This window comes from Theropithecus gelada, chromosome 15 (genome assembly GCF_003255815.1).
Source record: "Theropithecus gelada isolate Dixy chromosome 15, Tgel_1.0, whole genome shotgun sequence".
In the NCBI taxonomy this organism is placed as follows: Eukaryota; Metazoa; Chordata; class Mammalia; order Primates; family Cercopithecidae; genus Theropithecus; species Theropithecus gelada.
The window spans coordinates 89633869-89659501 of NC_037683.1; the positions used below are offsets into that span (position 1 = coordinate 89633869).

Here is a 25633-nt window from a genome sequence, read left to right on the forward strand (position 1 = left end):
ATTTTTTTCCTCTGTAGTTCTCTGAATTAAATACAACTGTCTTTTACCCATTTTTCTATTCAAAGTGCAGTAATCCTCTTATCTCTTTGTGAACACTCTGTATGTTATTGTCTCTCACATTGTTTCATATTTGCTGAAAACATATTCTCACTTATCACTGAGAATGTAAGTTTTGTTTTGTGTTGTTTTGACAAAAAACTATTAGAGGCTGGAGTTTATGGTCTCAAATATAACACTGATTTTTTGCAGAAGTTTCATCCTTTAATGTCTACTGAATATTCACGTGCTTTGTTTGGTAATCTCTTGTTTTTTACATTTGGCCATTAATTCATCTGGAACTCATTTTGGTTTATGACATATAGTGTCAATTGAAGCTCTGTCTTTAGTTATTTTCCAAACAGACTAACATCATTGGCTAACTATCCCTTCTTTTTTTATTAGTTTAGGATGCTTCCTTTATAACAATATAGTAAGATCTTATACCAGCGTCTTTTCTGGTTCCACCTTTTCTGATTCATCAATCTAATAATTCTCAAACCAATACCACCCACACTGTTTTGTTTTCATTTCATGATGTATTTTTATATTTGTAGAACATCTGCTTCCCATTTCCATAGCAATTATTGCCCTATTATTCTTCCAGATGAATTTTAGAATGATTTTTAAGTCTCCCTTTAAAAGTCTCATTGGAATTTAATTTGAATTTATATGCAATCTTGTGGGAAGAATTGTTTTTACAACATACAATCTTTCCATTTAAAACATAGATCATGTCCCATTTTACTGAAATCTTTTAATTTTATGTCGTTTTCTTCTTGTTAGTGTTACACCTACGTATTTTGGGCCTTGTTGCTCTTATAGTGGAAAATATTCCTTGCTTTCTAACTAGTATATGCTGGTGTGTAGGAAATCCATTGGCTGTATTTATTTTATATATGGCCACTTTGCTTAACTCTCTCATTAATTTATATAGTTTAGAGTTGAATTTCTCGGATGGTTTAGGTACTACAGCCTTAGCATCTGCAAATTGGTTTTGTTGTCCTTCTCGTCATTATTTCTGACTACTGTCTTGTTGCATTGGCTAGCACTCCTAGGAGCATTCAATCCTTCTGAGATATGACATATAACACATAATGGACAAAGCTTCTTCTAATGAACTATTTATAGGCCCGGCACGGTGGCTCATGCGTGTAATCCCAGCATTTTGGGAGGCCAAGGGGAGTGGATTGCCTGAGCTCAGGAGTTTGAGATGAGCCTGGGCAACATGGTGAAACCCCATCTCTACTAAAGATACAAAAACAAATTAGCCGGGTGTGGTGGTGCGCACCTGTAATCCCAGCTACTGGAGAGGCTGAGGCACAAGAATCACTTGAACTCAGGAGGCGGAGGTTGTAGTGAGCCGGGATCAGGCCACTTCACTCCAGCCTGGGCAACAGAGCAAGACTCAGTCTCAAAAAATAAAAAGAACTATAAATACAAGTTTAATGTATCTTTAGATGAGAAATATTTTTTCTTGCAGTTCTGAGATTTTCCTTTAAATACTGAAAATAAAATTACTTCATTAACCACCTGAACAGAGTATCTTAAATACACATGTAGTTACTTTTATTCTAAACAGATAGCATCCTAGAATCAATAAACATGCTTGAAATTAAGACCAATCGAGCTAATCAGAGCTGGATTGTATTAGATTTTGTGATGTTTTGCTTTGAGCCTATAGCATTACTATTTATATTTTAACTAGCGAACTATTTTGTCTTCTCGGATAGGAGAAAGTATATCCAAAATAACATAAATAGAGTGTAATAGTAAGCTGTTACTCTTTATTCATATTTTGGTAATGTTTCGAATTCAAATTTTGGAATGTTGAGTTCAGAACAGTTATACATCTTTGTGGTTTTTCTGATTATATCTCTAAAACATCAACATTGGCATTTGTGAGAGAACCAAGACAATTATTGCATTATTATCCTGCAACCTACAATGCTAAACTGCATCTGGGACAGTTTAAGATGATAAAAGAAACAACATAGTATGTGAACTTGCCATACAGTGAGAGCCCTTTTGGCAAATATTAAGAATAAATGTTTGGGATTTTTTTTTTAAATTCTAGAAGTCATCTGGTGAAAATTTAGGGCCACCCATGATTCCTTTCCTTTGGAGCTGCAATTTTCACCTTCATTTAGAAGTCAGCCAGATTAGAGACACAGATGGCGTTATCATAACCAGATTCCCATACTGTGTCATTGGATCCCAGGGACTGTGAGATCACAGCTGGCTGAACTTCAGTCCATAGGCAGCAGAGACACCACTCCCCTGGTGTACGATGGCAGATGGCTAAAATGTCCCAAGTTGCGGTAGCTATGGAATTTAGAGATCAATTTGAAGCTTTGGGGAAAATAGAAATAAGCAGTGCTGTCAAATGACTCTTGCAGTTAATAAGAAGTATATTCAAGTCTGCAGCATTTTGAAATGACTTATTTCCATTCAGATGGAGAAGTCATCCCTAGTACATGGTTTGCTACCTCTAAGCAGGAAATTTTTACCTAGGTATCAGGACCTATGTTGACCCCTCTCCTCACCATGTGATACTGGGCAAGCCACTGAAATTCTTGGAAAATCAGTTTCCTCATCAGTAAAATGAGGGTATTTGACTACCAGATTTTTCTCTAAGTCATTCCACCCGAGATCTAACATTTTATGTTTCTGTGATTCAGTAATTATGAAACATAGTCCCATAATGACTCAAAGAAACCAAGGTATAACAGTAAGTCCTTTGGGTTAAAATAAGTAGATTTTCTACTACCCTTGATTTACTATTTGTACATTTCATTCAATACATTTATTGCTAGTTAAAATCATATGAATTTTCAGTGGGAAAGAGTTTGCAGATTATGAGACCAAATGTTCCAGAATATGGCGAACAAAGAAGAGAAGAATTAAAAACTTCTAAACTAGCCCATGTCATTAGAAAGTTTTTCATCAATCACAAAAGTGCTCCATCTTTCTGGCATTTTTTTTTTTTCTTACTGTGCATTCTCTCCAGTTCTATACCAAAGAATAAGTAGTAAGAGAGATTGGGAACTTTCATCTCAGGTCTGGAATCCTTTAAACTTGCTTGCATTTTTTTAAATTTATATATCATTTTCTTTTGTCGAATTGCCCATTGGCCTTTGTATAGGAAGCAATTTTAAATCCATTATCTGTGTTTGAGACTGGATGCTGATAAGCTTGTGCCAGGTGCCATAATGGTGTTTCTTACCAGCCACAGTATTTGAGAGGTATTCAGTAGCTTTAATGATCTTAAATGAGACAGGTCATTTGGTGCAGGCATTAAATAATAACTCTTTTCTTTTTTGTCAACAACTTCTCTCTTTTCTATAAATCCAATCTTTTTATTATTACACATACTTAATTGCAGTTGGTTTTTTTCCAGTTGCTACAGTTCATTTGAATTCTAAAATATTTATCTACCACGAGGCAGCCATATGTGCTTTGAAGACCAGGCCATGACTAGAATTTACATTCTTTATACCTAGGCAATTGAAATTGCCTAAGAATCAAAAGTCGAAAAAAGTCAAGAGCTCATCTCTGGACCTAAAGCCACATTGACAATTATTCCTCTGTCTTAAAGAAACTCTCTGCATAAGGAAAAAAAAAAAAGACTTATTTTATACCAAATTCAAGGTAAAGCTTACCTGCTCTAAAATCACTTTTCCAAGTATTGTTCTAATGTCTCTTGGAAAGGTCCCTGCGACCCTGAGTGCAGTGAGGTTGGCTGTGACGGGCCAGGACCAGACCACTGCAATGACTGTTTGCACTACTACTACAAGCTGAAAAACAATACCAGGTAAGAGAGGGGCCAAGTCACATCCCCACAGCATGTGCCACTCCCACAGGCATCTTAGGAGTCCCTGCAAGGCTAATACCATGGGGTGTGTGCAGGCCACTGGCATCTTCCACTATTCTCCCACCAGGACCTAAGCATAGAAAAGAGGCTGCTGTGCAGGCCGACTGCCTCCCTGTGTTATTCAGAATGATGAAAACTATATTAAGTTACAAAACGCAAAATGTGCATGTATGCTGTGAAACTGTAATGTCTTCTCTCACATTTGGAGGATGGTGGAGGGACCAGCTAAGCACCTGCCCCTCCAGACCTTTCTTTTTCTTTTTAACTGACAAGTAAAAATTGCATGTATTTATAATGCACAACTGATGTTATATATGTGTGTATGTATGTGTGTATACATACACACATATACACATACATACATACATTTTGGAACAGTTAAATCAAGCTATTTAACAAATGCATTAGCTCACATACTTATCTTTTTTTGTGGCCAGAACACTTAAACACTACTCTCGTGACAGTTTTCAAGTACACAATGAACTGTTATTAACTCTAGTCATCATGACAGATTTCTTGAACTTATTCCTCCCATCTCACACAAGTTTTGTGTCCTTTCCACCCCACTGATATTCGATTTCATGGCTTCACAAAGATGCCAATGCACAGGCCAAACTGATGCTTTTCCACATTCCCCAGCACATAGGCCATCAGTGTGGCAAAGGGGTTGGTCCTGCTTGATCTCACTCTTCTGCCGTGGGCACTAAGGTGGACCCTGTGCCTCTGAGCCCCTGGTGTCTGCTTGAGCTGTGCAGATACGTTTCCTGGGCAGGGCCAAAGAATGGAGACTGCCCCAATCAGAGTTCATCCTGACCTCCCATTGTCTCCCACAGCCTCACCCACCTTCTCCCTCCTCCTTCAGGCGAAAACTCACTAAGCGGAGCTGCCTCACGGTTCCTCCATACTCCAGTCCCCCAGACAGACCCAGACATGTTAAGAATTCCTGTTGTAAGTCTGCTGGAATTTAAATTCCTTAAGAGAAAGGAGGACTTTGACTATCTCTCAGCCTCTGTTATCTCCTGCACTTAGCAAAATGCCTAACATTTAATTGGTGCTCAGTAAATATTTGTTGAATGGATAAATAAAACTCTGTCCTTCCATTATGGGCAAACCAGAAAGTTTTTTTTTTTTAAGTGTTCTCATACACAACATAAATTTAAATATATTTATATTAATTTAGACAACAGCATACAACCACCACCACCACTCACATATGCACATACAGAATCCATATGACAAACAACACATGAAAATAGAAGTCACACCTTATTAAAGGGACCTTTTTGAATGAAGTCGTGGTTCCCACATAGTTTTCCTCTGATTCACCCCCATAACCTTCCTCTCTGTAACCATCATCCTTTTTCAAGGGCTAGGTGTAAACCAGGAAATGGTTTGACAAGTCTTGGTAGACTTGGTGTTGGGTAACTGCATTGCTGCTTCAGCACACTGTGCAGGAGGAAGTTTAACAATCAATCTGGCTCTCTGGATGTGGTGTTGGCATCCTGGTTTAAAAGTGATTTGGAGGCTGAGCTCAGCCATTTGCTCAGCACCTGCAAGAGAATGCTGAGGACTGCTTCGCTCGTGACGCTGCCTTCTTTCTTATCGTTTCACAATGCAGGATCTGTGTCTCCAGCTGCCCCCCTGGCCACTACCACGCCGACAAGAAGCGCTGCAGGAAGTGTGCTCCCAACTGTGAGTCCTGCTTTGGGAGCCATGGTGACCAGTGCCTGTCCTGCAAATATGGATACTTTCTGAATGAAGAAACCAACAGCTGTGTTACTCACTGCCCCGATGGGTCATATCAGGATACCAGTAAGCTCACTTCAAATATTTGGGTTTTAGAGAAGAAATGTGGGGTTTTCATGTGAGTGACCTCAGGAAGGATAGTCCCCTTTGTGAAATCTGGAATTGTGCTTCATATCAAACAGGATCTAGTTCATTTATTTTAAGCGAACCCTTTAGAAGCTTTATGTAAAAATGCTTGTAACTTTATCAGGGTATCCTCAAGCCCACCCCCCGATTCAGTGATTTGCTGGGAGTATTCACAAGGCTTGGGATATAGTCGTGCTCATGAACTCATAGATAGGAGATATTACAGCAAAAAAATCATCAACAGGAAAAGGCATATGGGACAAGGTTCAGCCACACAGGACGTGTTCAGTTCCCCATGCAACCATCTGTGACGACATGCATGAAATGTTGTCTACCAGGGAACCTCATTAGAGACTCGGGGCCCAGGGTTGTCACTGGGGGCTGGTCAGACTTGACACGTACCAAAATTCCAGACTCTTCAAAGGAAAATAGGTGTTCCCCATAAACCATATTATTTATACCAACAGTTTAGACAAAGTGAGCCACTCTTTTCAGGGTAGTGGGAACCCTCCCAAAATTCAAGTTCCCAGATGTGCCAGCCATGGACCAACCTTACAAGCAGATTTGCAAAGGACAACATTCAGGCCTGCTCTTTTCTGCACACTGACCAAATAGACACCGGGCCTGTATGATATCAAAATATACTTTTTAAAACGTTCAAAAAATATGATTGTCTTTTAAGAGTAGAATGAACATTTGTCAATGACTTATTTAACCCACTAATAAGGGAACTTGCAAGGTGACGAACAGGGCGGAAAGATGATCAGGTACTGTAGTCCACCAGGAAAGGCAAAATGGAAATCCTTTTGCTAAGTTAGAAACAAAATGGAATCATTTAATAATTTTCTACATGGCCATACAAGTAGAATTTGGGGAAGTGTTGTTTTTTTTTTTTTCTAATGAATAGAAGTAATTTGCAACCTTACCAAACAAAAATCTGTGCATTAACACAGAGTTTGGGCCATAATCAGCCATCATTAGCAAACAGACGAAGGTATATTTCCCTAGAGAATTAAATAATCTTAAGGTAGACCTTTTGGACAGTGTTCTAGTGTGGCTCTGAAAAGGACTGCAGTTACCTTTTACTTTATTTCTGAGTTCTGGATAATTTCTCTTAACAAGAACGTCATACCATGGTATATGATGGCACTGAAATTTCATGTTTCCACACAACCTAAGGAAGAAAAAAGAAAACTCAAGTTTAAAGGAACAAGAGTTATTTAAAATAAAATCAGACAAGAAATCTGAAGTGCATACTCTTGCTTCTTAAGAAGTGAAATTCTCTCTGGTTTCAAAGAGGAGCATTTCTCTGTGAGGCAGACAGGATCTGCCAACTTACCCTTTAGGGCAGTGGGTAGGGACTCTGCCTTTCTTGGTTGCCCCAAAATTTAGAACATGAACTTTGACTTGAGGGAGAAAAGAGAAATTGGGAGAGAGAAGGGGGCATAAAGAATCCACAGAAATATGCAGTATTCCTTGTGGGGAAAAAAAGTCAAAATTCTATCAAGAAGGTTGAGCCTTGGAAAAGAAATTTGATTCTGGAAAATTATATGACAGAACCAAAGTAATTGAGAGTCAGTTGTTTCCAGAGCCTAGAAGGTAGATAATTAAGGTGTTCAAACTATGACTTCAGCTACCACAAAGTGTTGATACAAGTGGTTTGTATATCTCTCTCTATGTAATTGCCTTATGTTATAGTTTTCTTCTCTAATGAGTCCATTTATGTACAACATAATGATCACATATGATCATCAGTAGTAGTAATTACTGCCAACACATTTACAGTGCTTAATAGTTCATATCGTTCCCTTGAATAATTAATTTTATTTAACTTCTCAAGACAACCAGAGAGGTGGGTAGCATTATAATCTCCATTTAATGAGTGAGAGAACAGAGACCCTGAACTTGCCCACTGGAGTTGCTAAAAGCAGAATGCAAATCTAGGTCATCTGAGTTCAGATTCTATGCACGTTCAGTATTCTCAGTGAGACAGTGAGAGAGACCATGTGATGACTACTGTTAAGATTGTAAGAGGCTTCGTATTTCATGCTCAGAGGCTCAGACTTGATCCAGCAGGTCCTTGCAGGGATCCACTAAGTTGTGTTTCTCTGTGGAACCCTGAAGAACACCAACATTTAAAAAGCAGATGGAAGCCCATGAAGAAACTTCATTCAGTTCTACACATTCACATGGCTATAATCCACTTGCATATCAGAGCAGGTACCAAGACTTTAGCAAAATTTTGTCTAAGGTAGAAGTCCTTCCTTAATATGCCAAATGTTTTCCTCCACAGAACAACCATAAATTTGCCAACTTTTTTCAATATGGACCTGGTAGTAACTAGGAAGGCAAGTATTTACAGTATACTTGTTCAAATGATGCATTTCTATTCTCCAGAATATAGATATTATCTGAATTATAATAACATTTATACCAATTCCATGGCTGCTGTAAAGTGCAAGACACTAAAATAGTGTTTAAAATAAACAATGTGAGAAATAAGCAGTCCTTACCTTGCAGTCTTAAATGTAGATTCCCTTCTCTAGTTCAGCTCAACTGACCAGCCCAAAAAGTTATGAGCATGAGGGTCTACATTCCCATTCCTCCGTCTCAGGCATTGCCTTTCAATCCTTATAGAGTGATGTTTTTCCAGCTTCGTGAGTGGGCTTTGCACTGTTGCAAGTTAAGAAACCCTGCTGGGGAGAGAGACTAGGAAGAAAAAGAAGAAAAAAAAGGCCTATAAACTGTTCAACTAAGAATTAGCTAGGCTATCATTTTCTTGTCTGCAAAATGGCAGAGAAGTGTAAGGTGTTTTCCAGTGTTACGGTTCCTGTCTGTACTTGGTTTGCTGAGAAATGATAACAAACAGTGATTCTATGGCTTTTCCTGTAATTTTCTAGTCAAGGCCATAGGTACTATAGCATACATTAGCCAGCATTAGAACATCTCTGATGCTTTTATGGAATCCAATTGACCAACTGATTTATAACTTTCTCTTTTTTTTAACAGAAAAAAATCTTTGCCGGAAATGCAGTGAAAACTGCAAGACATGTACTGAATTCCATAACTGTACAGAATGTAGGGATGGGTTAAGGTAAGAGAGTGAAGGATTTTATTAAGTAACACAGCCCAAAGAGCTTCTCAATGTAAATAAAATGAAAAAATGCTAAACAAATAGCCCTCTTACGATCTACCCTTGGTCTGACTCCCATTCAAGCACTTGATTGCTATTTGCATTATCTCTACTATTATATGTGAGAAATGGGATGCTGTGTTGGCTAAAGAAGGGTTGTATCCAAACAAATTCTCTTTAGAAAAGATGGCTCAGATATAAGTCAATAAAAATGGCCGTTTGAGAGGCATTCTTTGTGCTTTTTAACCTGCATTGTGCCAGTCAAGGATTACTGTGCAGGTAATACCAATGAATTATATTTAATCCCCCTGATTCATCCCTTGGATGGTCGGAAATTATTCCCTCATCTTTATTATTTCTCTCCACATACCCAATCATTCTCTTATCTTAAGTACCTCAGGCTTGGTTCCATTATGCTATAGTATGCACATAGATTTAACACCAGGAGATGTTTTCCTTGAACGGATGACTTGCTCATTGCTAAAGCTCAATAGTTGGTCTGCTCTCTAAGAGAACAATGTACAGCTCAAACTAACTAGGTAGCCTCTTGATCTCAGTAGGGAAGGTCAGACCATTCTGCATTTAGTGAGGAGTTGGACTGCGGCTGTACGTGGAATTAGAACTCTGCTGCACTGGATTTCTTTTAGGTATTGATCGTATCTTTATTTCCACCTGTGATTGGAGGTAAACTAGGCAGGGTCCAGGCAGTTTCCAGGTAGGTACATTCTTCACCATTAACCAGTATTGGAGCATCATTTTCATTTAGATTGATCAATTATCTATGGCTTTATTTCTTTCCCCCCCGCCCCCATAAATGCATTCAGTATTAGCTTACTTGGCAATTTTCATCTCGAGACTTCAGTACTGAGAAAGAATTAGCCACCTAATTCTTCTTGGAGAAGGAGCAAAGCAGTATAATAAAAAGAAAGAAAGTAGATGTGGACTCACATCCTCCTCTGCTACTTATTAACTGTGTGACTTTGGGCAAGTCACTTGACTACTCCGAGCCTTCATTTTCTCCTCTATAAAATGATGATAATAACCCCTGTTTTGCTGGATTATGATAAAGGTTAACTCTGATAACAGTTACAAAATACCTTTTGTAGCACCTGGCCCATGCTTGGTTCGTGAGAAATATAAGATGATTTAAATTATCTTATTTCTTAGGGAACATTATATAGGATATGTTAAACCAGTGTATGCCAATAGAAATTTGAGAGCCATATATGTAATTTTAAATATGCCAGTAACCACATTCAGAGAAGTAAAAAGATACAGGGGAAATTCGAGTTTCATAAAATATTTTATTTCATCTAATATATATTATTTCAACAATTGAAAAACTATTATCAGATGTTTTTCATTTTCATTGTTTTACTGTCTTCAAAATCTGATGTATGTTTTACCCTTAAAACACATCTGAGTTCAGACAAAATTGTTTTCATGAGAAATATTGGATCTTTATTTAGGTTTTGTAGTTGAAAAAGAAAAGTTTACGTAGCCAAGTTGTTCCAGACTTACCCAAATTTTTGCCAATAATGGAATCAAGTGCCAGTTTTTCACATTTAGACTTAAATTAGTTAAATAAAATTTAAAATTCTGTTGCTTAGCCATACTATAGCCACCTTTCAAGGTCTCAGTAGCCATGTGTGCCAGATTATGTTGTACAGCACAGGTCTAACCTGGCCAGTTTATCACAGAGAGCACAGAGGCGTTCACAATACCAGGTGCATTAGCCTCGCAGTACCTGTATTTTGGAAGCAGCAGCAAACTTCAGGATTGGTGACTACTGTCTGTTACACGTCCCCCTTACCTCATTCCTTCTCCACACAGTGCAACCTCTGTGTCCTGCTGAACAGACGCCAGCCTCACAAGGAAGTGCTATCCTGTATTAGAAAAACTAGGCAGCTTTTTAACTTTGATAAGTGTTTCAGTGGTCCTTATTTCCTCTCAAATAGATCCATTTAAGGCAATATCCTTTTTTCTAGTGCTACAGAAAGGGAAAGGGATTTTCTTTTGGCTTTTTAAATGACAGCTCGCTCGCTCTCTCTCTCTGGCCAGTGAGATCTATGAATGAAGTCCACTTTCAGTTATGCTGCCCTTAGTCTCCTTGCATTTTTCTAAGAGCTTCCAGGGTTGACCATTTTGCCTCAAGAGACTTGTAAATTTTTAAATAGTGGTGAAGAACAAACAGGAAAAAAAAATATCAATGCACAAAATCCAGGAAGGAAATAAATGAAAATGCTAATGGTGACTGTTCAGGTTTCTTTTTTCTTCAACTTTTTGTACTTTCCAAATTTTTTTAAGAGCATAGGGAAAAATAAATTTTAATTTTTAAAATTAGCATTATCCACATACAAAGCAGTCAATTAAGATGTCGATTGGAGCAATATAAAGAGTTTAAAACAATGGAAACCATTTAACCCTGTTTAGATACTGATCTTCTAGTTTCATTGATTTGGTAGCATAGGATTACATTTTCTCACTATGTTTCGAATCACACTAGTTATTCAGTGAGTAATTTTTTATATTAACTTGTAATTTTTTTTTGACAGAGTCTTGCTCTGACAGCCAAGCTAGAGTGCAGTGGCACGATCATAGCTCACTCAAACTCCTGGGCTCAGACAATCCTCTGGCCTCAGCCTCCCGAGTAGCTGGGACTGCAGGCAGGTACCAGCATGCCTGGCAATTTTTTTTTAGCCTCTGTAAAGATACGGTCTGACTGTGTTGCCCAGGCTGGTCTCAAACTCCCAGCCTCAAGTGATCCACCCACCTTAGCCTCTCAAAGTGCTGGGATTACAGGTGTGAGCCACCATGCCCAACCAAATATAGTAACAATTTTTTATTTGTTTTCAATTTTAAGAATCAACCTGTAGACTGTGAAAAATATAATAGCTAACAGAAATTAGAAGGGAGAGAAAAATATGCGTTTCTCATTTGACATTCTGACAACTCATTAGATACTATCTCATATTACTAGATGAATAGAAATTTAAGTAGATTATTATAGTTAATTCCCAGAAACACTAAATAATAATATAACAAAGAAAAGTCAAGATGATTAGGGAAATAGCAGTACAGTTTTGATAAATTTTTCATTAGAGTGTTTAAAATGAATAAACCAAGAAATAGAGGCAAAAGTATTTTAATTCTTTTTTTGATGAGAACCCATAGAAGACTGAAATCAGAAACACAATCAGAATGGCTACTCGGAGAGTTTGAGCTGTGGATTGGACAGGATGGTCGTACACTTTTGCTCAGTCGTAATTCATTTTACCATGTGTCCCTATTGCATTTATAATCATGAAATAACTCTTTAATTTATTATGTAGTAAGTCTGGATATTAAGAAGTTGTTGGGCATGTTGCTAGACAATGTGATTCTTTTGTCAATCAAATACTTTTTAAAACCTCTGGGTTGTAAGATGTTGCGCAAAGTAGGAGGGTGCCCATCAGTCTAACAAATTAAGGAGAATGTCCCCAAGACCTAGCAGCATGTGTGTATGCTATGGACATCATTGTAGGCACAGAGAAACGTTATAAGCATTGAGAGGAGGGGGGGAAAAAAAGGGTACACGGGCTATTTCCCCTGCTTTGAAGCTTTGCCAAGTCCACTAGCCTCTGAGGGAAACTGTATCTGTTACATATGGGGTTTGGGGAGTCATTACGTTTTGGCCTGATCACAACAGTCTGTTTGAAGCTCCCTTTATACTTCTTCCAGCCTGCAGGGATCCCGGTGTTCTGTCTCCTGTGAAGACGGACAGTACTTCAATGGCCAGGACTGCCAGCCCTGCCACCGCTTCTGCGCCACTTGTGCTGGTACCTTCCCTAGTTCTTTTGTTTATTCTCCCGGTTCTGGTTTTGCTTTTCTTTCTGGTTTGAGCCGTCACTCATGCCACCCACTTGTTACTTTTAAAGTAATGCTGGAGAAGTATATTTCTCTTTTAATAATTGTGCGTGTATTCTCATTGAAAGTCAAGCAGTCATCGGCATCCTATCCTCACTGAGAAACTTACGTAGCCCAGTGATATCTCCTCTTTCTAAAGGGAGTGGATGTTTTTGTCAAGAGGTTCCATTTTAACTGGGAAGGCTTTTTTCCCAGGGAAATTAAGAAAAAGCATGAATATTCAATTATTAATCTTAAAATTATAGCAGGTTGATGCCATTTTCTCAAACTGTTAAAGAAGCCCATGACACCACCTCCTCTGAGGTTTTATTTCTCATTTCCTGTGCTTGTCTTGCTTTTAAGGGGCAGGAGCTGATGGGTGCATTAACTGCACAGAGGGCTACTTCATGGAGGATGGGAGATGCGTGCAGAGCTGTAGTATCAGCTATTACTTTGACCACTCTTCAGAGAATGGATACAAATCCTGCAAAAAGTAAGTGGATCTGCCCCCTGGGCCCTAGCAATTAGACCTAAGTTCTTTTGATGACTACCTTCATAAGAAAATAAGAAAACGTAGAATTTGTAATGATAACACTAGGTTTAAACGTGGACCTGTGGACACTGTTGTGAAGCTTTAACCCAGCTTATCTTTGATATTTTTATTCCTTTGCCTCGGGGGCACCTTAATACCTTTACTATTTCAATTTCAAGTATATGCTCGATACCCTTTAAAATCACAGTGTCTACCTGTGTCATCAAACCTAGCAATTTTTGTGAGAAAAGATAATTTTGAGTCATCTTCAGAGGGATAATTAAATTTAAGACATTATGAGGCTACTAGTAAACACACCTTCCCCTGTGCCTGTGTGAATGGCTTAAAAAATTATACATTTTTCTCATAGATGTGATACCAGTTGTTTGACGTGCAATGGCCCAGGATTCAAGAACTGTACAAGCTGCCCCAGTGGGTATCTCTTAGACTTAGGAATGTGTCAAATGGGAGCCATTTGCAAGGATGGTGAGTACAACTGCTCATATCGATCTTATGAGCAAAGTATGGTCTTTCTACTTTCAGGACTAATATTTTTCCACTTAAAAAAGAAACTCACAGCATGCATCAGATATGACATGCCCAATATTTTGGTGGCATTCATTCATCTTGAACTTCTACCCTTAATGGATTTGTTTGTTTTTGAATTGCAAGAAGAAATAAGTCAGCTATAGTGGCACTGGCCAATATAGCTCAAGTTAATTTTTTAAATTAATAAACTTCATTTTTTGAGAGCAGTTTTAGATTCATAAGCAAAATTGAGCAGAAAGTTCAGAAATTTCCCATATACCCCCTTCCCCCAACACAGGCGTAGCCTCTCCCACTATCAGCATCAAGCACTAGAGGGGTACATTTGTTACAGTTGATAAACCTACAGTGACACATCATTATCACCCAAAGTCCACAGTTTACATTAGGGCTCACTCTTGGTTGTACATTCTGTGGGTTTGGACAAATGTATAACAACATATATGCAACATTATAGTGCCACGCACAGTAGTTTTATTGCCTTGAAACTCCTGTGAATTACCTACTCATCTCTCCTTCCGCCTACTGGTTGTTTTTTTTTTTTTTTCACTGTCTCCATAGACTTGCCTTTTCCAGAATCTATATAATTGGAATTATACAATATGTAGCATTTTCTAGCTAATTGTTGTATTTCTTTCCAGTTTTTACCATAGGTACTTTTCACCAGATTTTTAAAAAGACCATGCACATAGAGTTTTGTATGTTACTTTTTGCACTAAACATTAGGCAGAAACATTATCCTATGTTTTTACAGTTTTAGGAAACTTTATTTTTAATAGCAGCATAAAATTCAATCATGTGAAGATGCTACAGTTTTTAGCCAATCTCCTATTATTTGGATTGTTTATAATTTTGATATATAAAGAGTAATTAAATGGTATCTGAATCTTTCATTAAGCCTGTGAGGCTAGAAAGTAATATCTTCATCTTACAGAAGGGAAAACCCAGGGTGTAGAGCTAGGAAATGATCGACCTAAGTATAGAACTTAATATTTCACAATGTTGGTCTGTTCTTCTTTGCACCAATGATTCTGAACCAAGATGCCAGGATGCAGCACCATCCCCAGATATTCTGATTGAATTGATCTAGGGTGCAGCCCATGATCATGGGTTTAACTTCCCAAGTGTTTCTAATCTGCAGCCAGGTTTAAGAACCACTGCACATCCAATTCTCCCTAACAATTTAACACCAAGTTCCCTCACCTCTCTAGCCTCAGTTTCCCCATCCGTAAAATGAATGAATTTAAAATTACTCCAACATTTTGTGAACTAACTTATGCTGAAGGGACCCTGAAATTTACTCCTAAATTTATGCAGATATAGAAAGATAAAGATATGATGTAGAAAGACATTGTTTAAACTATTGTTGTTCAAAACATCTTCAGATTGTTATAAAAATAGAGAAAGAAAACAAAAAATATGCAGTTGCAACAATCTGACTGACATGATCCCTGCCCTAGGTTTATTCTTTCCCTTCTTTTGAACATTTCCCCTTCTGGAAATTTCATGAAAGAAAAAACAGTGCCATTGTCAGGAGAATGTGGACTTGGAAGTCAGAATGCCTTGGGCAGGTTATGAACTGCTCTGGGCCTCATTTCCACCATCTCTAGAAAATGAAGAAGATAATACTACTGACCTCATCTGGTTATTCCACAACTCCCTATAAGGAATCTCAAAAAGGTGTCAGAAAGGACTGGGCACATGATAGCACTGATAGGACATCATTTGTGGTCTTATTTCTTTGGAGCATTGTAGATGACTTTGCATCTCCATGGTTTTTCCAGTATATGACTGGTCTGGGGCAGGGATGGGCCCGACACAGGCCCTGTGTTCCGAGGTTTTCTTGCCAGGGCTGATTCTCCTATAGCACACTGAGGTGAGAGAGGCTTGGGGTGGTGGCACCCCAAGGACCATGTAAGTGTCATTTTTTAGTTACCAGCAAGTGCCTCCTTTACTTTACTTAAAAACATGGTTCCCCTATTTCTGAATATGACCAGAATTTTTTGTAAGTTAGTAACAGAAAATTTGAGGAAGATGAAAGAGATTGGGCCAAGCATGGTGGCTCACACCTGCAATCCCAGCGCTTTGGGAGGCCAAGGAGGGCAGATCACTTGAGGCCAGGAGTTTGAGACCAGCCTGAGCAAAATGGTGAAACCCCATCTCTACTAAAAATACAAATATTAGCCAAGCATGGCACGCACCTGTAATCCTGGCTTCTCGGGTAGCTGAAGCATGAGAATCACTTGAACCCTGGAGGTTGCAGAGAGCAGAAATCGTGTCCAGCCTAGGCAACAGAGCAAGACTCTGTCTCAAAAACAAAAAGTGACTGATGCAGGAAATCCATTGTAACTTGAAATGTTCACCAATAGCACTTGGTACCAGGCATTTCAAGAGTTGCAATGCTTTAACTACTTTCCCTAAACCATGGTGAGTACCAGACAAGTTATGTCAAATGGCGCTTTGCTAAAAGCAGAGTGTCAGCATAGTGGACAGAAGTGGGAAATGAAGAATCGTATCTGCAGTGAGTCCATTTTCAGGTCAGTTGCAAAATGAGATCATTGATGGCTCACCAGGCTTTTGAAATCACATGGCAGCTGCACTTAAGGATGTGTTATTTATTCTCTTTCAACTGTCGTATTTCTGTGATTCTAAGACATATTTTTTACATTTTATCATCTCGGAAATCAGATGCATCTTATAATTTGTGGCAGTTTACAACCACTTTTGACCAGAAAACTGATGTGATATCAGTGTTACTGCCCAGATATGAGACTTGGATGCAGAGATATCTGTTCAACCGAGTTAGGCACACGACTACTTCTTGTGTTGAATTTAACTGCAGTTCTAAAGAAGTTCGAAAATTAAACTATTGTTCAATATTCAAAGGAAAGATTCTTGCATAAGCATGGAAACAAAACAGAACGTTACATAAATATAACAAATACTTTTAATAAGTATAAAATTAAAATTCTAATTGATAAGAGAATATTGTGTCACAGTTTAATATGAAGAAGCATCTTTTCCTTTGTGTTACTTAAAATGATGGTGCATCTTAAATCTTGTGTCTTAGATTCAATGAAATATGGTATAAATGACTGTATACTCTCTGCTCTAGGTAACGCAAAGAAGAAAAATTTCTTGCTTGTGTTATTAATTGATTTCTAATTTATTCTTTTTCTAATTTTTTTTTCTTTCACAAATGGATACCAATTACATTGGACTGCAATGTCTCTCCTTGAAAAACAATGCTGTTGACTGAAATCACTTTGGGTGGACCAAATTTCCTCCTGTTGACTACTCCTGAATGATCTCTTCCAATCCCCCAAATCTGCCTCTCTGGCCAATCACAACCTTCTTCCGTGTGTGTCCATCATGCCGCTCTGGTCTTCAACTCCCCTCCTCTCTTGCTGACTTCCGGAAAAGCAACGGAAGAGTCCTGGGCGGAAGGAGGCTTCTGTATGCTTGTGAAAAAGAACAATCTGTGCCAACGGAAGGTTCTTCAACAACTTTGCTGCAAAACATGTACATTTCAAGGCTGAGCAGCCATCTTAGATTTCTTTGTTCCTGTAGACTTATAGATTATTCCATATTATTAAAAAGAAAAAAAAATCAAGCCAAAAAAAAAAAAAAAAAGCAAGCCACCTCTCTCTTTCTTGCTCTCTTTTTCTTTTTCTCTCTCTCAAGTTTGTGCAGGGAGATGGTGAACTGTTTTGTCAGAACTTAAATGGAAAAAAAAAAATAAACCTACAACAAGCCTACCTTTTATAACTGGGTGTTTAGTGCTAAACAGCCAGAACCACAGAGACAGTATTGTATGACCAAAGCATTTGATGCCAAAATTTGACGTTAAAGTAATGATTTGATTTCCTGCCCTGGTTTTGAAGGTCCATTTTTTTCCCTTTTGCATTGATTTGCTTGTTTCCCCCTTTGAAACACCTAAAAATACCTTTCCAAAACATTGCAAGAGCATAAATAGACAAAAATGAAATAGAAAGCTCTTGCATGCTTGGGTCCACCATTGGGGGAAATGACAGAAAACTGGACCTGAGGGCATTAGGAACATCCTACAGAGTTGTGTTTAGTGTCGTTTGCCATGGTATTTCACAGTGAAACATTGATACTCTCCACACATCATTTACTTCATGCATTATGTACTGGTTTTTGCATTTTACGCACTTGATAAGTCTGCTGCACTGGTTTCATCAGATAGACTTGCTGCTACTGGCTTTTCCATTGTAGATTGGGTTATTTTACACACAGTTCGCCAAATGGGATTGCTCTGTATAGTCAAATTGGTGGTGGACAGATGGACAGAATGCAGAGGTACATAGATGAGCTGAGGCTGATCCAGCTCCCCTGAAATTCAGAGTGTTAACTTTGTAGACCCTGCACAACCTCTTGGTGCTATCTAGCCATTACCCCCATTTTTTTTAAAGGCCATCAGAAATTCCATTTGTCATGGTGGGAAGCATTTTGAATATGATGCAGGAAATTTCTTCCTGGAGTCAAAAGTTTCTAAGAGGTCCTGTATTTTTAAGAAATGGAATTTATTTAAATAATATTTAAGCTGGTGCCCATGTTGGCCAGGCAACTTTTTTCAATGGTGCTTATTAGAAGTTTTTTCATCTTGTCATTTTAAGAAAATAAAACTGGAAATTGAATGTGGGTGGCATGATTGTACCCTTCTAGTTCTTATTTTCCCACTCCTCTGTCCCTCTATAACTATGCCATACTATTATATGCTGGTCCACTGAATGTTGAGATGATCTGTTTCTTTGGGTTTTTTTTTTTTTAAGAAATATTTTCACTGGTTTTCTATGACTCTCTAAACACTTCATCAAAACTAGAAGACTGAATTATGAGAACACTGAATTAGTGGCCAGAAACGATGAAATCTTATAGATCTTTTGACAATTTCTCTGTTTAGGGGAGGGTAGACTGATATCAAGTTTCTTCATATCAAAGCTTCATTGGTGACCTCATTTGCTTTACGAGTGACCAGCCATCTTGCAGGCTTCATGCTTCTGAGAGCCTTACTTTGAAGATGCTGCTGGAGTCACAGCTGAGGAGAGGAATACTATCAATATGGACTATCCTGGGAAAGAGGTGGGAAGTAGATGCTAAGGTCCCCATCCAAACAGCAAGCTAGTAAAAAGCCTGCCTTGAAAATATTTCTAGACATCAAAGATAACTTACAACCCAAGGTGAATAATAAATAAATTATCTGATGACCCTGTTAATAGCATTGCAATTTTACTGAATCACATAATGATTCATAAGTAATTAGGGAACCAACTGATTTTGCTAAGCAGTCTTCCCCTTCATAATACCGCAGGCCCTTCTGACACGCAAAAAAAATGAAAGTTAATCCTGGGCACAGCGTACGGTTTTACATTTAAAGGCACAGTCTTACATGGACAAATGCAAGCACAAGCCTAAAGCAAGGTCAAGCAGATGGCAAAACTGAATTTGCCTGCAAAGAAATCTATTTAACTGAACCAGCCCATAATATTTAAGGCACGAGGTTACTGTGATAGGAAAGATAAAAATGATGTCTGTTTTCTTAGACGAATAACCATCAACATGACAACAAAATTCATCGGGGTCTACCAGCGTGCATTCCATTTCCCACTGGCCATGCAGGTGCACGTTGCGGAAATACTGGTTTAACTACTAGTGTGTTACTGCCTCATTTATCTACATAACATTATTAACTAGAACATAATGCTTTCAAAGTTTAAGTTAATGTTATATATTATGTATAAATATATATATTCATAATGAGATATATGTAATGGATAGTACAAAGTTTGGAGACTCAACAAATGCTCTAACCTTCTAGAGACAAAAGTCCTATTTCTGTTTTCTTTTGTCTTTTTATTTTCAATTAGTGACCCATTGTTAAATCCAAATCCACTTTTACTGAAAAATACTGTACATGTGTAAAATGTTCAGTTGTTTTTTTGTAAAATATAGTAGAATGGTTGTAATTGATACTGGCCAAAATCAATGTTATTCCATATTTTATTTTTTCTATTAAATTAACCTAAGTTCCTGTTTATTTGATCTGTTCATACCCACGTATAAACTTCTCTGAAAGGGTAAGGTCGTGAGAAACTTCCCTGTTTCTACATAGAAGCTGAATATGAAGGAAAGGGTGGAGGTGCATGAAACATCTAAATAAAGTTGGAAAAGAGAGTGAGCAGAGGAGGGAATTGAGAAGGAGTGAGAAACAGCAGTGTAAGAAAGGAATGGGTTAGATTTGGTCATGAATATATGTTAAATCCCATTTTTAGAAAGCAAGGCTGTGAAAAAAAATCTATAAAGGCTTGGTATTGTTTCTATCAGATCGTACAGATGCTGGCCCCCAGAATAGGGCCCACTTGGTCCCGCTCTTCCTCTAGTGCACAGCACACCCACTGGTGTATGTCTGTAGGGTTGGGAGCCATGGCTGGGGGCAAGGAGGTAGGCAGTGTAAAAGCTGTTAAAGAGGAAGGTGGCTTTGTTCAATTTGCTGACATCTTGTGTAAAGTCGACATTGGCTGGATGTCTAGAAGATGATTTTGTCTAAAATAAATCTCAAGTATATACCATGGGGTGGGACTGAACAAGCTAGCTAAAAACAGCAATGGAGTATAGATCTTTTTGAACCATGCCTGAGATGCAATTACTAGTCTTAAAGGTTCAGTGCTCTACCTCTTGGGGAAAACAAATGATAAATCAGCCAAAGCCACAAACAAATTGAGCCCCAACTAGGTTTAAAGATCTGGAGATAACAACCATTTATGAGGAAGAGCCTCTACTGCTTTGAAGTCCCATTATGGGGATGGAGAGAAATTAATTTTATTGATCACTTACTATGTACTACACAATGTGGGAATATAGAGTATGTATATACATACTGTTGTGGATATGTTCTCTCTCAATTTTCAGGACTCTAGAGGTGAATGTATTATCCTCCATTTACACATGAGAAAAACTGAGTCACATAGACTTGAAACAAATTGATTGAGATTCCATATCCAGATTCATCATCATAATACAATTTAACATTAAGACAATTCACAGCAAGTGGTACATGCCAAATCTCAAATGAGTGGTACACTGAGTTGTTAAGTTCAGAACAGGCAGAGATTCCTTTGAACTGGACTGTTCAGTTCCCTAGAGCAGGTAGAGCTAGAATTGGCCCCTGAAGCATGGACAGACAGGAAGAGAGCGGGAAGAATGTTACCAGTGAACTTGCTGCATACAAGATGCTTAGGGAAGTAAGATGTTTTCATGGTTTTAATCTAATTATCTACTGCTACAAAGAACAGTGATTCAAAATTTGGTGGTTTAGTTCAGAAAAATCTACATTTGTACACTTCGTAGAAGAAGGATAGTGTGCCCATTCTCAATCCCCACATCCATGGAAGACTAATTATCACTCATTTTCCACTCCAGTTATCAGAGGCTTGTCACACTGATCTCTTCTACCAGATTCATTATTTTCCATTGAATAATCTACCCTTCATTTCTGAAGAACTTACAAACTGAGTACTTGGTAAAGAAGGGGAGGTGATTGCTATAGTAACTACTAAATTAAATTTCTCAATCAAAGTGATCAATACTTGTGACATATCTGAGTATGAAAATAAACACATAACATCTTATCCCCCTCATGTAAAAAGAATGTCATGCAGCTAAAATATAAAATAGACATTCATTCTTAACAGCTTCCATATTATCATTCAGCCCTGCACAAAGAGAGCAATGGGAGACGGCAATGTGTTGAATAGAAATTGCATATTGGAGACAATTTTCAACTATGGGCCAGCCAATTTAATACCCCCTCCTTCTGTCCTCAAGCACAAGATGGCAGAGGTTGAACAGAGGACAGCTGCAGTGTGACCTCACCCAGACCAGGCTGGGCCCTGGGCCCTGCACGCAATACATGTAGATGACAGCACAGATCTGCTTCTCTTCTCTGGCCAACATCCCTTTCCAAATGTTATGTTTGTTGCAGGCTTATAAAATCTGAAGTTCTCAACAGAATGCTTTAGAGCCTTTGACATATTTAGCAGGGCATAGCCAAGGTGGACCTAATTTCACTGTAGCTCATTAGAACTACTTGGCACCTAGAAATGGGGCTAATCTGCATAATCCTGTCTCCTCTTCATCATGAGAGGTGAAGATCAGGTCCAGATTCATTTCTTGAGCAATGAAGATGCAGTTATGCAGCATCATTACGTTTCAGCAGACCAGAATGTGACCTGGGACAGCCAGCGCTCCTTCCCATTCTCTACCTCCAAGGGACTTACAAGGACAGTTTGACTGGCTTATTACCAAAGGACTTTCTTACGAGGGCTCCTCTCTAAAGGACCATTGTTTGGATCCAGCTGTGGTTTTTCTAGGGCCAGGTATCAGACAACAAAAGATGTTTTGTATCCCACTTTCTAGAAAATTCCAGAAACATTCCCTGAGGTCTGAGTTGGAAGATCTTTAACTTTTTTTTTCATTTTAGAAAACAGTACATTATTTTAAAAATACAGTGTTTTAAGCTTCACAGAGTTTTACTAAAATGGATTTATTTAATGTGGCCCCCACAAAAATCAGGCCGATAGACATTCATTTTCTGATGCAAGAGGCACAGCTAGTAAGGGGTGTGGCTAGGACTCAAGCCCACAGCTTCAACATTCTGTACAACACGGATTCCTTTTTAAGAGTGCTGGAGAAAAGCATGTCCACATTACATATGCTGCAAGGCAGGGTGTAAGAGCCTTTTCTCAGGTGAAGATAGAAAGCACACTGTGTCCCTGGGCTTGGCTTTTTCTCATTCCAAAAGAGTTGCTTCCATAAATAAATATTATTGAGTCCCTGCCACAAACTCGGTTCTGAGGTTTCTCTTGCCCTCTTCAAACTTACAGTCTAATGAGGGAAACAGACACTTAGACATAAAACACATGGTTATAATGTGAAGCCTTTAAAGGGTAAAAAATATTGTCAGGAGTCAAAGGAGCAAGCGCACTTCACTAATCACGTGCTAAGGTTCCATGCCCTTGCACTACAAGCTTTCCAAGGATATCCAAAAATAGCATGAAACCTTAAAAATGGAGTTGACTCAAAAATGTACAAATAAAACTGCAAAGATCAAAATCAAATGATATCTTGATTAAATATCTACAAAGTGGATCATGTCAAACTAGTCCACTGCAACTAAGGAATTATACTCACAACCATTGTCACTTGACGTCAGGGATATGCCTGAGAAATGCATCCTTAGGTGATTTTGTCATCATGCAAACATCATAGAGCACACTCACACAAACCTAGATGGCATAGCCTACCACCCACCTAAGCTATATGGGATGGCTTATGGCTCCTAGGCTACAAAGCTATACGGCATGTTACTGTATTGAATACTGCAGGCAGTTGTAACAAAATGGTAAGTATTTGTGTGTCTAAACATAGAAAAGGTATGGTAAATATATGGTACAATCTTATGGGACCACCGTCATATATACAGTCTGTTATTGACCAAAACGTCATTATATGGTACATGACTATAATTAACATTAATGTAGAATAAAGGAGAATTTTAATATGTTTGATATGATGTGAGACCTGCAGAGGTGGGAGAATCTAGGATCTTGAGAATCTTAACAGCCCTGCAAAGGAGGGAGGAAGTCACTATTCACCCTCTAGGGAATAGAAAAGAGGAGAGAGATACATGTCCTATCCTTGGTGGTGGTAAGGGAGGTCTCTGGGGTGGGGCATGGAAGGGCAGTGTACAGGACTGCAATATGTGGATGTCTTCCTGGATATCATCCTCTCTTCTTCCCTGTGCCTTCTACACTCCCTCCAAGGAGATCTTTGTCAATCTCATGGTTTTAAATACCATCTATATGCTGATGACTCTTAAAATATATATAGATTCCTGATCTCTTCCCTCAAGATTCACACCTGTAGATTCAATTAACTACTTGACATTTCCCTTCAGCTGTCTAATAGGCATCTCAAAATTAACATGTCCAAAATAGACTTCAGACACCCCAACCCCCTGACCATCTTTACCACCAAATCTCTCCCACCTCAGTAAATGGCATTCACTGCATTTCCAAATATATCTCTAAATGGTCTACTTCTGCCCACTCCATAGCTGTAACTGTGACCAAACCACCATTGTTGCCATCCCAGACTGCTGCAACAGCCTCCGAACCAGCTCCCAGACTTCTCCCTCTCCTCTCCTCTTCCCTCTCCCTTCAGTTCTCTCTAATCAGTTCTCTACACAAGCATAGTGCCATTACAAATGGAAAATCAGATTTCATCTCTCTGTTTACTGAGCATAAAATCTGAACTCCTTACCTGAGGTCTTTGTGATCTCACCTCACACCACCATCCCCCATGCCCTCACATGTTTTAGTCATGCCAACTTTCTTTTCATCCTTCAAACAAAACCAGCTTGTTTGGGACCCAGGACCCTTGCTCTTCACATGGCTGGCTTCTTCTCATCCCACAGGTCTCAGTTCAAAAACAACTTCCTCTGATCAGTTCCTTCCACCACTGACCCCACACCTGCCCACCTCATTTTGACTTTCCATAGTACTTACCAGCACATGACATTTTATGGTTTGTTACTTATTGTCAGCCAGCCCCATGAGAGCTGGTGCTTTGTCTGTCTCGTTCACAGCTGTATCTTACATGTCAGGCACATGCCTTGCTTAAGAAATATTTGTGGAATGAATGAATAAAAAAAAAAATCCAAGAGAAGTGTCATTTGACCTGAGCCTTGAAGGATAAGCAAGAAATTACAAATCAGAGAAGGTGATGATGTTTAGGAAGGATATTTGAGAGAGAGAACCTGTGCAAAGGCACAAAGCCATTGAAAGGGCTTGTGGATGGCGATCACTTGGAGGCCCAGGCAGGGGATGAGCAGGGCAGGCAGCTTGGGAGAAAGGATGGAGAGACGAGTGGGGTCAACCGGTAAAGGACCTTCACTGGACTGTTGCCCTTCCTCCACCTTCTTGTCATCAGTGTCATCAACCCTCTTTTCAGAGAGGCTAATTGATTTGCTCAAGGACCCCATCAAGTCAACTCTTGGCCTCCTGCCAACATATTTGAGAAGCATTCATTCAGACAGAATGCTGAAGAGGCCAGATTTCCTCAGTCCCCAGGCACTTATGGCTGTATTGAGCCAGTTGAATGAAAGAACAGGGTGCAAGCTCACATGAGAGGCAGCAGCCCACAGCTTCTGTTCACTGTGATGTCCACAGCCAGAGCAACAATTTGGCAAGGCCTGTTTTGCAAAACTGGACTTGGGACCATAAGCCTGCTCAGTACCGTCTTTTTCTCCTAAGAGAAGACCCCCTAGCCCTCTAAACTGTCATCACCAGAGAAGATCAAAAGGAAAAAACATGATGTGCTAGCACTTCCCTTCCCTAACAATGAAAACAGTAACCCCCATATGCAGAGTACTTCCTATATGCCGAGCTAAAGGCTTCATATGGGTTATTTAATGCAATACTTCCAATAGCCTGATTTGATCTCCTTTTTACAAATAAGGAAGCAGATGAGGTAAATGCCTAAGGTACTCCAGTGGTAGATAGAAGGTCTGGGATTAATTTAAACTCAGACAATCTGATGTCAGAGCATCCACAAGGAGAAATGCAAGAGCCAAGGAGGATTCCATCAAAACAAGCTTCAAGCTGTGGTTGTGGAGTGTGCGACGGGTTTCTATATTTTAGCTGGTGCTGTCAGGTTCCAGGTGCATGTTGTT

General features: G+C 38.9%; 1 protein-coding gene across 2 annotated transcripts in view; it reads left to right on the forward strand.

The window, feature by feature from the left end:
• Positions 1-25633, forward strand: part of PCSK5 (proprotein convertase subtilisin/kexin type 5) — a 466873-nt gene that overhangs the window by 284273 nt on the left and 156967 nt on the right. Inside the window, exons 15-21 of one of the 2 annotated variants that reach the window (XM_025360326.1) lie at positions 3748-3850; positions 5529-5722; positions 8792-8876; positions 12636-12733; positions 13164-13293; positions 13703-13818; positions 17302-19939. In XM_025360326.1, coding sequence (XP_025216111.1) covers positions 3748-3850; positions 5529-5722; positions 8792-8876; positions 12636-12733; positions 13164-13293; positions 13703-13818; positions 17302-17417 — 842 coding nt within the window. In that variant the 3' untranslated portion in view covers positions 17418-19939. Of the gene's footprint in view, positions 1-3747; positions 3851-5528; positions 5723-8791; positions 8877-12635; positions 12734-13163; positions 13294-13702; positions 13819-17301; positions 19940-25633 lie in introns of those variants that run through there. The other variant, XM_025360325.1, reaches the window with a different exon arrangement.